Source organism: Exserohilum turcica (assembly GCF_000359705.1).
Source record: "Exserohilum turcica Et28A unplaced genomic scaffold SETTUscaffold_19, whole genome shotgun sequence".
Taxonomy (NCBI): Eukaryota; Fungi; Ascomycota; class Dothideomycetes; order Pleosporales; family Pleosporaceae; genus Exserohilum; species Exserohilum turcicum.
In genome coordinates this window covers 266,496-279,185 of record NW_007360014.1, presented here as the reverse complement: position 1 = coordinate 279,185, position 12,690 = coordinate 266,496, and the positions used below count along the sequence as shown (strand labels likewise).

At 52.4% G+C, this 12,690-nt stretch overlaps 4 protein-coding genes across 4 annotated transcripts; 2 read left to right on the top strand and 2 right to left on the bottom strand.

Annotated features, from left to right (window-relative positions):
• Positions 1–982: 982 nt before the first annotated feature.
• SETTUDRAFT_39350 (uncharacterized protein) lies at positions 983–1,837 on the bottom strand (the record flags this gene model as incomplete). Its single annotated transcript, XM_008026536.1, has 1 exon — positions 983–1,837. The coding sequence occupies one exon, from the start codon at positions 1,835–1,837 to the stop codon at positions 983–985; it is 855 nt and encodes a 284-aa protein (XP_008024727.1).
• A 1,063-nt stretch (positions 1,838–2,900) lies between these two features.
• On the bottom strand, positions 2,901–4,551 carry SETTUDRAFT_28201 (uncharacterized protein; the record flags this gene model as incomplete). The annotated part of the gene is made up of 3 exons (XM_008026523.1): positions 2,901–4,213; positions 4,260–4,296; positions 4,342–4,551. The coding sequence occupies 3 exons, from the start codon at positions 4,549–4,551 to the stop codon at positions 2,901–2,903; spliced, it is 1,560 nt and encodes a 519-aa protein (XP_008024714.1).
• Positions 4,552–8,176: 3,625 nt separating this feature from the next.
• Positions 8,177–10,823, top strand: SETTUDRAFT_168992 (uncharacterized protein). Its single transcript, XM_008026599.1, has 4 exons — positions 8,177–9,283; positions 9,336–9,906; positions 9,962–10,198; positions 10,249–10,823. Exons 1-4 carry the CDS (start codon positions 8,441–8,443, stop codon positions 10,743–10,745), a joined length of 2,148 nt encoding a protein of 715 aa, XP_008024790.1. The 5' UTR covers positions 8,177–8,440; the 3' UTR covers positions 10,746–10,823.
• A 249-nt stretch (positions 10,824–11,072) lies between these two features.
• On the top strand, positions 11,073–12,124 carry SETTUDRAFT_168991 (uncharacterized protein). Its single transcript, XM_008026598.1, has one exon. It carries the CDS (start codon positions 11,183–11,185, stop codon positions 12,011–12,013), a length of 831 nt encoding a protein of 276 aa, XP_008024789.1. The 5' UTR covers positions 11,073–11,182; the 3' UTR covers positions 12,014–12,124.
• The last annotated feature ends 566 nt before the right edge of the window (positions 12,125–12,690 follow it).

Sequence of the window (12,690 nt, the reverse complement as noted above, 5' to 3'; positions counted from 1 at the left end):
ACGGCCTCGGCCAAAGTCTTACATAGCCTCGAGCTCACTAGACTCTAATGGAACAATAACCACCACCACCAGCAGCCACCCGTGGGCTTCCACGCGAATCCCGATCTAGTGGATAAATGGATGTACAGAATAAATTCATTCAGAATCTCCACCCATGTTTTTTATTGTGTTCTCTAGACTTTTACTTTTTGCTTTTGCGGTTCGCCCATGCCACGCCACGCCATGCCATGCCGGAAGATTAGCATCCTGGGTTATTCTGAGACAAAGCTGCGTTTAAGCGTCATGTATGTGAATGACTCGTTTTTTTTTAGCTTTCTTTCTGGCTTTCTTACTGGATTCCTGGGGTAAGTGAATGCGTGTGTAAAGTCGTCACGACATGGCAGGGATTATGACTGCTCAGTGTAATTTGGGAACGAAGACGAGATTTGGGATTTTTGGGGAAGAGTCATGGGAGAGGGATGCAGATGAGACGTTGGTTGCTGTGCGTATGCAGGTCATAAGGGGAAATCAAGATAACATGTTGGTGGGTGGGGGGTGTTTTATGTCCAAGTCGGGATAATAGTGTAATCATGACTATCTGACAATGAGAATGATGATTGGACTACCCACTCAGATAGATGAGGAGACACACACTCATTCTTGTGCTGGAAGTCATGAGATTCTTGTTCTGAGGGGGGGGGGTACTCATGGCGAAGTTATCACACCCTGTCTCTTCTTCCATGGCAGGGTCTATGCTGATATCCAAGATGCTCAGTGCTTACGAGTTGGTACAGACGATATACATACATACATACATACATACACACACACACACACACACAAGATGCAGCCGTAGAATCTATAGACTGAGTCCTCCTTGTCTTCTCTGCCATGTTCTTCGACCCAGAAGTAAAATTTAAATAAAAAATCCAAAGCAAAGGTCTATACTACACTTCAGACCACTACCTCCTCACCTCATTCCAAATCGACTTCTCCCACCCCCTCACGCCCTATGCTCTCTCTCTCTCTCTCTCTCTCCCTCCCCATCCACCGTAAACCGCACATCCCTCCTCAACACAACAATCTCAAACGCCCCTTCCTCACACCCCCACGTCCCCGCTCCCTCAACACTACGCCTGATATCTCGAAACCCGCGTTTCCGCCAATACACTCCATTAAGACACTCGACTGCCTGGATCCACAGCGCCACAATACCCTCCTCGTCCTCATCCTCCTTCTCCCCCTTACTCCTCTGCTGCTGCTGCTGCTGCTGCTTCTGGATAGTACGTATTTCCCCTCCAGCCGCGCGTTCCACAGCTACAAGATGCGTTTCCAGACATGCTAGGAGCTGCACTGCGAGGCCGCGGCGCGTGTATGCTGGTTCGGCGAGTACGCAGACGGTTTTGAGTTCCCAGCCGCGCTCGGGTGGTGATGATGATGATGATGACGATGTTGCTGGGCGCCGCCATCCGCCGGTCCAGGGGACGGCTGCGGCACAGGCGATGGGTTTGCGCGGACTGAGACTACTATCCTCTCTAGTATTACCGCTACCGTTACCGCTACCATGTGGTTCTGCATCTCCGTCGTCAAACAGCACAGCTACCACGCTGCGCTCGTCGCTGAGCATAGCATGTAGTTCGCGCGTATCGGCGAACCGCGGGATGCCCAGGTCCCATTTTGCGGTTGAGCCTGCGGTGCTGCTGTGCGAGGTGGAGAAGGCGTGGTTGACGAGGTGTATGAGGGCTGTGGAGAGGGCGGCGTTGCATTTTACGTCTGACGACGTGTACAGGGTTGGTGTGGAGATTGGGGAGTGCGGTACTGCTACTGCTGCTGCTGCTGCTGGTGGGCGCATTGTCATGGTGGGTGATGTTAGATTTACTAGGCACGTGGGAGAACTCCTTTTTTTTACTTTTTTACTTTTTTACTTTTTGCATACACTGAGTGATGATAATCGAAGAAGTGGAAAATTAAAAGCCTATTTACGCGAATAACAATTCCAAAGAAAGGAAAGGGAAATTGTGAGTGGCTGGCTATGTACCACATCTGAGTCATATCATCTACGTTCCTGTTTTCCACGCCGTTGGGTTTGCTTAAGTAGCGGTGTTCCGAGCGGGCGTCTGTGTGTGTGTGTGTGTGTGTGGATTCGTACATGCGCATGTGCAGTGTGCATCTACTAATCTTTTCTTTTTAAACTTGCTTTGTTGGTTCCGAAATATCGGGGCTTCATGTATGTAAGTAATTATGCACCTTCCTATTTCAGAACGCACATCAAACCATGTCCGCGTCTTTGAACCACGTAGTTTTTTTCTTTTCTTTTTCTTGCACAATCCCCCCCCCCTTTTTTTTGTGTGTGTGATTGGACTCTGGGGTTTTTCGACATGTCAACACGTAGTGCATCAATAGAGTGAATATGGGAAAAGACAATTGTGTGTTGTTGTTGTTGTGATAAGAGTAATAGATTTTCTAATTCAATATTTCCATACATGCCGCCGGCACGGCCTTTTCGGTATGGAAATGCTGTAAAAAAAATGAACGGACGCGAGTGGTGGTATCTAGTTTTAAAGAAGAAGAAGAAGATGAAGAAGAAGATGAAGAAGAAGAAGATGAAGAAGAAGATGAAGAAGAAGAAGATGAAGAAGAAGATGAAGAAGAAGAAGAATAAAATAAAATAAAATAAAATAAAACAAGGAACAAAAGCGCCGAGGTAGTGGAATGGCCGAGCCCCGAAGAACAAGTAAATACAGACCCTTGATGATATGGTAGAGGAGCAAAAGAAAAAGAAAAGAGATGATGGAATACCGGCGCAGCCGACGGCGTTACTTTTCATTAATCAAGGAAAATGGCCGAGGTTAGCAGGACAACGACGACAACGACGAGGAGAAACGCAAGATAATTGGATCAAGACCATGCTACTGCATGTTTCATGACCATGTCTGCCAACTGGGTCGATGCTGGCTCGGCGTGCGTGCTGGAAGAGGCGTTGGTGATCTCTCGGGCGCAGCGTGGTCGACTGGCGGGGCGACGGACAAGAAAGCCTTTGGCACTTGCTGCACGGCTGTGACTTGCTGCATAGCTGGAGCGCCAAGGCCTTCTTCCAAGTCCCTAGGAGTAGGGTCTGACGATAGGATAGGTGACTTGGGTCGTTGTGAAACGGCTTCTACCTCACTGCCGTCGGACTCCTCTGGTGACCGGGTGCTACCAGCCAGTGAGTTGCGCGTGGTGAAGCGGCCCATTTCAATGTCGTCGTAGTAGTGGTCGACCATGTTGTCAGTGGTCAGGGCTGAAGCGGGTCTTTCGAGGGGAACATCCTGCACAGAGCTTGATGGAGAGTTCTTGACTTGAACCTCCTTTTGAACGTAGACGCCTCCGTGGGGGTCGACAGCCACGCCATTGTGCGTGTCATGATATTCTCTTATGCTGTAGAACTCGCTTCCGCTTTCGCTTCCGAGTCCTAGAGTCAGCTTGCTCCACAGACTGGTCGACTTGCTGTCTTTTGTAGAGGCCTTTGATTCGCTTGGACGGCCGGCAGAGTTGACTGGTGTCTTGGATCGTGACCGCAAAACAATCGTTTCTTGGAAGAACCACTTGAAGAAGACCTTGAGGGCTGGCGCATTGGCGCACAAGCAACCAATGTGAAGCTCAGCAAGCGACGTCCAGAGAATGTTCCATGTTGCCCAAGTAACGTCGTACGTCTCGTAGAAAGCGTACCAGCTGTAGTAAGCGCGCATGGCACCCAACGCAACGACACCGTAACCAATGGCAAAGATGCCAAACAGTGCCAGCTTTTGCCGGATAGGGATCCTGAGGTTCCAGTACAGGAACGTGGGCAGCATGGCAGTGAGGAGGTCTTGTGTCACGGAGATGATGCTAGCGGCGAAAACGTCGGCGCCTTCGTCGAAACAGTGAAACTTGTACCCTTGCGCAACCTTCAGAATATCGAACTGATCCCAGAACGCGGAGACGGGCTGGCATCCGACAATGGGGGCGATAATCAGGGCAACGCTGTAAGCGACAATGTATCCGATACTCATCCAGGTCGTCCAGTAGAAGGCCGTAGACACCACACGAGACGATAACCGGCGATAGAAGAGGAGGATGGAAACTTTGATCAACCCACTTGCCCCACAGAAGAGGCATTCGGTTGCCAAAATGTACTTTCTCGCCACAACCACCTTTTGTGTATCGCCGAACAAGTCCAAGTCCCACACATGACGGTCAAAAGCTTGCTTGTTCGCTTAGAAGAATTAGCCGTATTCATTCGGATGAGGAGGTTGGCGTACAGAGAGGGTATATGACGGTCAATATCATGACGAGTGGCTGTAACAGTCAGCGTAGAAGTAGAACAGGGTTTGGGTAACTGACAATGGCCGCTAGCATTAACCAATCGTCCACACCCGCGCTCTTCTGGTGGAATATCCTCACCCAGAGCCTTCCGATTGATGTAAGTAGAGTAATGGGTCCCAGTACGTAGGCCATGAAGACGATTGAGTCTGGTCGGAGTGCTGGGTTCACATAGTTGGGTGTTGGCCAGCTTGCAATGACCTCCGGGGGAGGGTGTAGTCCACCAGGCATTGTGCAGATGTAGAGAGAGGTGCTCTTGACTGGAGAGTGTTTGGATGGAAACCCAGAGGAATAACGGTTTTTCAAGTGAAGGCATGGCTACCATATGTGCTCGATGACTTTTGCCTGGCCGAGAGATCCCGAGTCAGCACGGGACGGGGTAGCGTAACAGCATGGCCAGGGTCTGTAAGAGGTGGATTGGGTACGAAAAAAGTAAAAAGGCCAGGGCTCGACCAATGCGACACGTTGGATATTTCCCCGTTGTAGTATCACGCATGACCCGGCAGTTGGAAGCTGTTCCCGGTTTGGAGGTGCGTGCATACTCAAGCATTTGATGTGGAGATCTGATGTAGACCGTTGCTCGCTCAGGACTCGTGTTCGCATTAAAGGTCCCAGCCATGAGGGGAGGGGCTTGCCACTAGTTGATGTCGCCGACGTTGCGTGTTTGTCGAGACTGTACATGATATACCCCTCAACAACTTTGATCGGTGAAAAAAACAAGATGCACAGTGGAGATGAGCAGATATTGGTCGACTAATCCGTCGGGGTATATCTGGGGGAATGATTGCTTTTGGTACAGTTGATGTCTATCTGGAGCTGGCTGACGAAGATGTTGCGTGTCAAACAGCAAAGACACGGGATTGGTCTATAGTGCTCTCGGATTTCGCTGCCCATGTAATTTCCGGAGAAGAGCAATGTGTTTGAAGGTAGTCAGATTGAATGGGAACCCCTCACCTTGAAGCCCTAGGGTCCGGAATCCAGCAGCGGGACCGATCTGGACCAAGAAGCGGAAATCGGTTGCTCCCGCCACGGTGTAGTCTTTGTCGACAATCGTCCCGAAGAGGCGCCATGCACATACGGGAATATTGTGTGCCGCTTGGTTGTGGCATTTGATAGGCTACGCGGGTGGGAGAAGGCGTGGCAACGTCTGCAGGTTACATAGGAGATCTTCCATCGTGCGTGGGCCTGCATGTGGGGGTCTGCATGCAGCTGTGTTCAAATGAGGGAACTGACGGGTGCAGCATGCACATTCCGACAGGCTGTAGGTCCACGCGGCCGGGCGGCTAGGTAGAGTTGCGAAATGAATGGTCGAGAGTGAGAGAAGCAAAGTTAGATCATGCCGCGCGGGGAGCTATGCAGCCGATTGATGATGTTTGTGCCCCGATCTGACTAGAGGAAGCCACATTTACCGGCATGCGGATACATGAAGCATCAAAAAGTAAATACGACTATGAGCAGCCGTTAATTAGACCGAGGCGTCGTAGCATTTGCAGTGACGAGGTGTTGTGGAGCTGAAGCGGGCTGGGGCCGAATGCGGGGCATGCTGCGAAAGGTGTTTGGAGTGCTTGGAATTGGAGTGACATGGCCAAGTCTGCGGTTCGATGTAATATGAGCACACGTATCGAGGCTGACCAAGAGTAAGAGTGCGGATGACAGACGGCTGGTAGGTCTTCGTATGGCGCGCAATCTCCGCATAATCTCCGTTCCTGATGGTACGTACCTGACCCCAGAGCTCGGGCAAGGCGAGCTGCTTACACCACCGGCACACAGAGCTTTTAAAACACTGGCCATCCCCGCTGCGAACCTTCTTCAGTTTTTGCTTGAGTCGTTTCCACACGCGAGTCACCATTCCAGGTTCCATGGGAGCTGAAAGTCCGCACGCCCGCCTACATGAGACGCCTGGGGCGAGTCGGATGCGTACCCATCCAGCATGGCATGCGGATGCGGATGCACGTTGAGTGGCTGGCTTATTGACGCCGAATGCACTCGATGACGTTTCGAGAGCAGCTGGAAGACGAAGGCCTGAGGGCGAGCATGGCTAGGTGTGGCTATTGGTGCTGCAGGCACTTTTGCAAAGGGCATGGGCGTGTTCCTGCATGTTTGCTTTTGCTGAAACATGCCGGGGAGCCGTTGGTTAGCGTGTAGTCTGTCAGCGGCACGTCGACATGAATTAGGAAAAGGTGCAGTGGCTCCGGATACACTCAGCCGCTGAAAGGGTCCAACAGGCTAGACGTGTTTGCTTTTTTGTGAGGAACACCACTCATGGCGAACACATGTCGCGGCTTTTCCACCAAAAGGGAACGGAACGGCTCTTCTGCGACGTAGGGGAAACGGGCCCCCAAATGACCGCCCTGCCTTCTGTCGCCGCAGGCACGAGCTCCAAGATTGCGTTATGCAGCAAGTAGACGACGTGATGATGATTGCAGGTGTGCAGGATTATGTCGAGGAGCGCAGTCTCTTCAGGCTGGACAAAGATTGGCTGGCTGGTGGTGGAGCGGAGCCAAGCTGCTGCCAGCCAGGGGCCAATGCCAAGGATTCCGTCTTCGTGCATACAAAAGAAATATCGACTCCCAGGAAGATGCTGATACGTACAGGCTCTCGCTCCGTTTACCACTTTTTCTCTGCACCTGACTGGACTGAATCAGCAAAAGGCCGCCGAGACGGAGCGCCGCCGACTGGTGTCATCCTATCGCCGAGGGTTTGGTCGCCCCATTGCTGTTGGATTGCCATGTCGATATTGCAGGCCTAATAGTCTATGTACGCTATCAGCCGGCGTGGGGGAGGGATACAAGCAGGGCGCTGAGCATGTATGTAGGTGTATAGCTAATCCTCTTACGTGACTGATGATGGTAATAGCAGTGATTCAGCCGACGGCCATGGGCGCACGCCAGATGTGCCTTCGCTTCTTGATGTGCACCGGCTGGCTACGTGCTCATGTCTGAAATGGAACGATTCAGCGAAAGGGATATATATAAGTCGCCCGTCTGTGCGGTAGCCCTGGAGAATGGATGAAGCTGGCAACACGTCGAGCATTGACCGCTGGTTCACGTCTTTGCCCTCATGCGAAACGGGCCTTTTTGGCGGCAGTCTTGCGGCAGTCTTACGGCAGACTGGCCTGGAGGTGCCTGGAGGTGCCTGGATGTTCCCTGGAGAAAGGGCCTCGGCCATCCAGATTTCGGGATTGGGTCACGTGATGCTTATGGTGCCGTGCCAAGCTCCGGCGCTACAGTATTGTTCCCGCCCCGGTCCCAGTGTCGGAGGTGGGATCAGCAGAAGAACAGGACGAGGCTACACGCACGCAGTGTAGACATGGAAGGCTTGTGCCTGTGTATGCGCTCATTACAAGTACACCGTCGGGCTTCGAGCCTCGGTGCATGTATGTACAGGTAAGTGGCAGCGTTATTCAGCATGGACGGCAATTATGCATTGATTAACACATCCGCCCACATCGACGGTGCGCAACTGTGGGGAGCGGATGGGCCGACAATTGGGCACTTGTCAAAAGCTTCACCAGCACGAGATGCGACTCCGAGCAACACGCAGCCAGCAGCCCCTTTTCTCCATAGCAATAGTACTAGTGCAGCAGCGCATTCATCCAAGTGTGGCTGCACGGTGACGCTGCTGCTCCGACTGAGGGGCTTACACAGCAAAATTCTGCCTATGACGTCGCCGCCTGCGCTCGGTAAGCCTCTCACAGATTACTCAGCCACAGCAAGAGGCCATCCGAACTCGAGCCGACCGTTATTCCGCCCTTTGCCTGCTTTCTACAGGCCGACTTCACCGCCAGCGCTATGCGACCGCCCGCAACCGTCGCCACGCGCGCCCGCAAGAAAATGGCGCGGCATTTTCCTGGCGGCCGCTCCAAGGCTGCCCACGACTCGCCCTCACTACCCGCGCCAAACTCCCGGATATAATAAGTCTTGGTCTGGACAAAAAGACTTGAGCCACCATCACGCGCTGGATCCACAGCCAGCTCCACTCCGATCGACGACGTCAGGCTCGAACAGTCGCTGTTAGCACTTTCCGAACTGCCGAAGCCCTATTTTTTTTCTCAGACCACCCACCACACTGCCTCGAGACACTGCCATCCGTTGCCCGCACGAGACCAATTGTCCCAGCAATGCAGGAGGAAGACTTGGACATCCTTCGCAACGAGGCCAACGCCGACCCAGACAGGTATAACACATGGGATCCCCAGCGCCAGTTCCGCGAAGAGTACCACCGCCTGCACCAGCATGACCAGACGCCCAGCGAGCGCATGCGCAACATTGCTGCTCATGAGCGAGGAGAGTCGGTAGAGGGCGCCGACCAGGTTTCAGCCGCGCTCCAGCAAAACGCGACACCGGCGGGAGAAAGGGAAGAGGAGGTCGCCTCGCCTCTGTCGCGCCAGACCACGTCCTCGTCGACCACCAGCTCGACAAGCTCAACCTCGACCCACAGCCCTCGTCTCGAAGAAATACGCACCGCGCATTCGACTCCCGCACGCAATCGCCGCCCAACGGTCAATTCGCAGACGTCGAGCGGCAACTACCTCACCCTGCACCCCACCGAACGCGACCCCGAAGCCATCCGCCGTATCGAGACACACCGTAGCCAGCATGCAGGTACCGTTGGTGCTTCGCGAGTCGATTCGCGCCTGTCTAGGACGCTTACACGGCGGCGCACCGAGAAGCCACTGCCCAATCTGGGAGCGGGAAAACCGTTTCCTCCCCTTCTGCCGGACAGGGAAGAATACGTCGTCGAGTTTGATGGTGTAGACGACCCGCTGCACCCCCAAAACTGGCCCATGAAGAAGAAGCTGGCCATTGGTGCTATGCTAGCTTTCGATGCCCTCTCGGCAACCATGGGCTCCAGTATCTTTTCCGCTGCGACAATTCCCGTGTCCCGGCAATTTGGCGTGGCTAATGTCGTGGGTACTCTGGGTACGAGTTTGTTCGTCTTTGGATATGCCTTTGGCCCTCTGGTACGATATGCGCCTCCTACTATTAACCATCAGATGCACTGACCAGCTGCAGATGTGGGCGCCCTTCTCGGAGCTGTACGGCCGAAAGCCTCCGCTCATCATCGCCGCCTTTGGATTCGCCATCTTCAGCATTGCCGTTGCCGTCGCCAAAGACCTACAAACCGTCTTGATCTGCCGTTTTTTCGCCGGTCTCTTCGGCTCCTCCCCGCTAGCCATCGTCGCGGCCGTCTTTGCAGATATGTTCAACAATAGTGTTCGTGGTCTTGCCGTGGCAGTCTTTTCAGCGACCGTGTTCATGGGGCCACTTTTGGCGCCCTTCATCGGGGGTTTCATCACCCAGAGCTACCTGGGGTGGAGGTGGACCGAGTACATCTCCAGTATCATGGGCTTCGTGGCGTTTGTGTTGTTGTTTTTCTTCCTTGAAGAGACCTACCCGCCGGTAGTGCTCATTAATAAGGCGAGTGAGCTTAGGCGACGAACACGGAACTGGGGTATTCATGCAAAGCAAGAGGAAATTGAAGTTGACTTCAGAGAGTTGATTATCAAGAACGTCAGCAGGCCCATGCGCATCCTCTTTACCGAGCCTATCGTCTTACTCATCACCATTTACATGAGTTTCATCTGTAAGTCTGACAATCTTATCTTATCAGCGCTTTAATCGCATACTAACCAGACTAGACGGTCTGCTCTACCTCTTCCTGACCGCCTACGCCCTCGTTTTCCAAGGCGTATACGGGTGGAGTGCCGGCATTGGCGGCCTTGCATACTTTGGCATGGTTGCTGGCGAGGTTATTGCCTTTATTGTCGTCGTGTTGGACAATCCACGCTACATTAAGAAGCTGCAGGCAAACAACAACATTCCTGTCCCAGAGTGGCGCTTGCCAATCGCCATGGTTGGTGGTGTATTCTTTACCGGTATGTGTTTACCTAGTTGTCATTTGAATGGCTTAGCTGACGTCCAACAGGTGGCTTGTTCTGGTTTGGTTGGTCAGGTTACAACGGCCATGTACACTGGATTGTCCCTGTACTCTCTGGTCTCCTCACCGGTTTCGGTATTTTCTCCATCTTCCTGTCTTTGCTCAACTACATTGTCGACGCCTACCTCATGTTCGCCGCTTCGGCCATCGCCGCAAACACCTTTATGCGTTCAATGTTTGGTGGTGTGTTTCCACTATTCGCCACTTTCATGTTCAAGGGCATGGGTATCCAGTGGGCAAGTACACTACTCGGTTGTGTCGCCGCAGTCCTCGTACCGATGCCTATAATCTTTTACGTTTACGGAAAGAAGATCCGTGCCAGGAGTAAGTTTGCACCTGCACCGGATATCGAGCAGGACAAGAGGAGAGACGAGGAGAGCCGGGGACTAGAGGCAACGGGAGAGGAGGGCAGTGGTGAGATAGAAAAGGAGAGCGTGAACTGCGAAAACGGAGGACTGCAAAAGGAGAGGAGCAAGGAACAGTAGCGGTGCAACCAAGGATCAAAATTTTTCTTCTTGTATATTTAACGATTTTACGTTTTTAATCCAACATCCTTGAGCCCCATCCTCGACATGCTACGCATTTTGATGAATGACCAACTACATCCTTCGTGGAGCCCGTGGCGGAACCGAGGAAGGTTAGCCGAGCGCCAGCCTAGTCCCAGAAAAGAAATCGGTCCGCGATTACAACGAGACTCTCGGACGACAGTACTCCAGACCCGCCCCGCAACACCACCACGTGACGTAACATGTCGCTTCCTGACTTCGCGGGGTATAGGTATAAAGTACCCATGGGAATTGGGAACTATTTTGTCCGCACGTTGTTTACCTTTTACTCGCAAAGGCACTATCAAGGCATTGAACCTTGAAATTCCAACCAGTCCATTCACTCCAAACCTTGAATTCGTCTCACTACCGCCAACATGTCCATGTCTGTGGAAGAATGCCAACAGCCGCGCGCCGGCTTCCCTAAGCCTGTTCCTGACACACCCGTCAACGTCATGGAACAATTCAGCATGAAGGGCAAGACGATTGTCGTGACTGGAGCAGCCGAAGGCATCGGCGGCGCTGTAGCAGACGCAATGGCCGAAGCAGGAGGCAACGTAGCCCTGTGGTACAACTCCAACAACATGGCGATCCAGCGCGCGGAGAACCTGGCCAAACAATACGGCGTCCAGACCAAGGCCTACAGCGTCAACCAAATCGACGCCGCCGCCGTCGAAGCCACCATTAAGCAAGTCGTCGCAGACTTTGGCCGCATCGACTGCTTCGTCGCCAACGCCGGCACCGGCGACAGCAAGCCGCTGCTCGAGCAAACCCTAGAATCCTACCACAACCTCATGCGCGTCAACGTCGACGGCCCCGTCTACTGCGCCAAATACGCAGGCGAAGTCTTCAAAAAACAAGGCTTCGGCAACCTCATCCTCACATCCAGCATCTCGGCCCACATTGTCAACGTCCCCGTCGACCAGCCCATTTACAACGGCACAAAAGCGTTTGTATCGCACCTTGGCAAATCGCTCGCGCGCGAATGGCGCGATTTCGCCCGCGTCAACGTCGTTAGCCCCGGTTTCTTCGATACCAAGATGGGCGCCGGCCCGCTCGTGATTAACGAGGGACTACGCATGATTCCGCTGGGTCGCCAGGGCAATGTGAAGGAGATTAAAGGCTTGTTTTTGTATCTCGCCAGTGACGCGTCGAGTTATATGACGGGCAGTGATTGTATCATTGATGGCGGCTATGTGTTGCCGTAGATGGGAATGGGGGGATGCATTGCATAGTTTGGCCATCTAGATGTTTCTCACACATGTATATGAATAATGCGGTATTTTGGACGTTGCATGCTGAGTCCATGGCTTCGTGTAGGGGAGTGAAGTTTTTCAGCCTTTTTATTTTCTCTCTCTTACTATCGATATCACGTGTACAAGTATGCATACCGTTTGTCTTTTTGCCCGAGTGCAACCAACCATTTGAAAAAAAGGTGACATGTGCATTTTACTCTTCGTTTCTGTTTCACCGAGGTTTTTTTGTTTTATTACAACTGCATGTTGGATGTGTACACATGCTGAGGGAAAATCTGGCATTTGTGAATAGGCATGTAGTGGAGTGGAGAAGGATATTGGGAAGGTAAAATCATTGAGAGCTGTTTTACTGAGGTGGTTTGAGCAGCTGTTAGGCTTAGTCTGGTCGATGGATTTCTGATTCTTGACTGGAGAGCGTGGGGAGATGGGGTTGGAACGTGTGCTGGCATGGTTGGTGTGTTTACTTTTCCATCTCGACCAAACTGCTTTCTCATGTTGCTAGAAAACAAAATCCCGGATTCCATGGCAGGTCTTGGAACAGTCTTTGGCTATGTATTATTATTATTATTATTATTCTAGTTTAACGTCCTTTTTCAGCCCGAAGGGCTATATAAGACGTGTAGGGTTTT

What these genes read in the sequence shown, in the direction of transcription:
- SETTUDRAFT_168992 (XM_008026599.1), top strand. Translation starts at nt 8,441, where the DNA reads ATGCAGGAGGAAGACTTGGACATCCTTCGCAACGAGGCCAACGCCGAC. An exon ending in GATATGCCTTTGGCCCTCTG is followed by an intron (nt 9,284 to 9,335) that starts GTACGATATGCG and finishes GACCAGCTGCAG; the next exon opens with ATGTGGGCGCCCTTCTCGGA. An exon ending in CATTTACATGAGTTTCATCT is followed by an intron (nt 9,907 to 9,961) that starts GTAAGTCTGACA and finishes TAACCAGACTAG; the next exon opens with ACGGTCTGCTCTACCTCTTC.
- SETTUDRAFT_168991 (XM_008026598.1), top strand. Translation starts at nt 11,183, where the DNA reads ATGTCCATGTCTGTGGAAGAATGCCAACAGCCGCGCGCCGGCTTCCCT.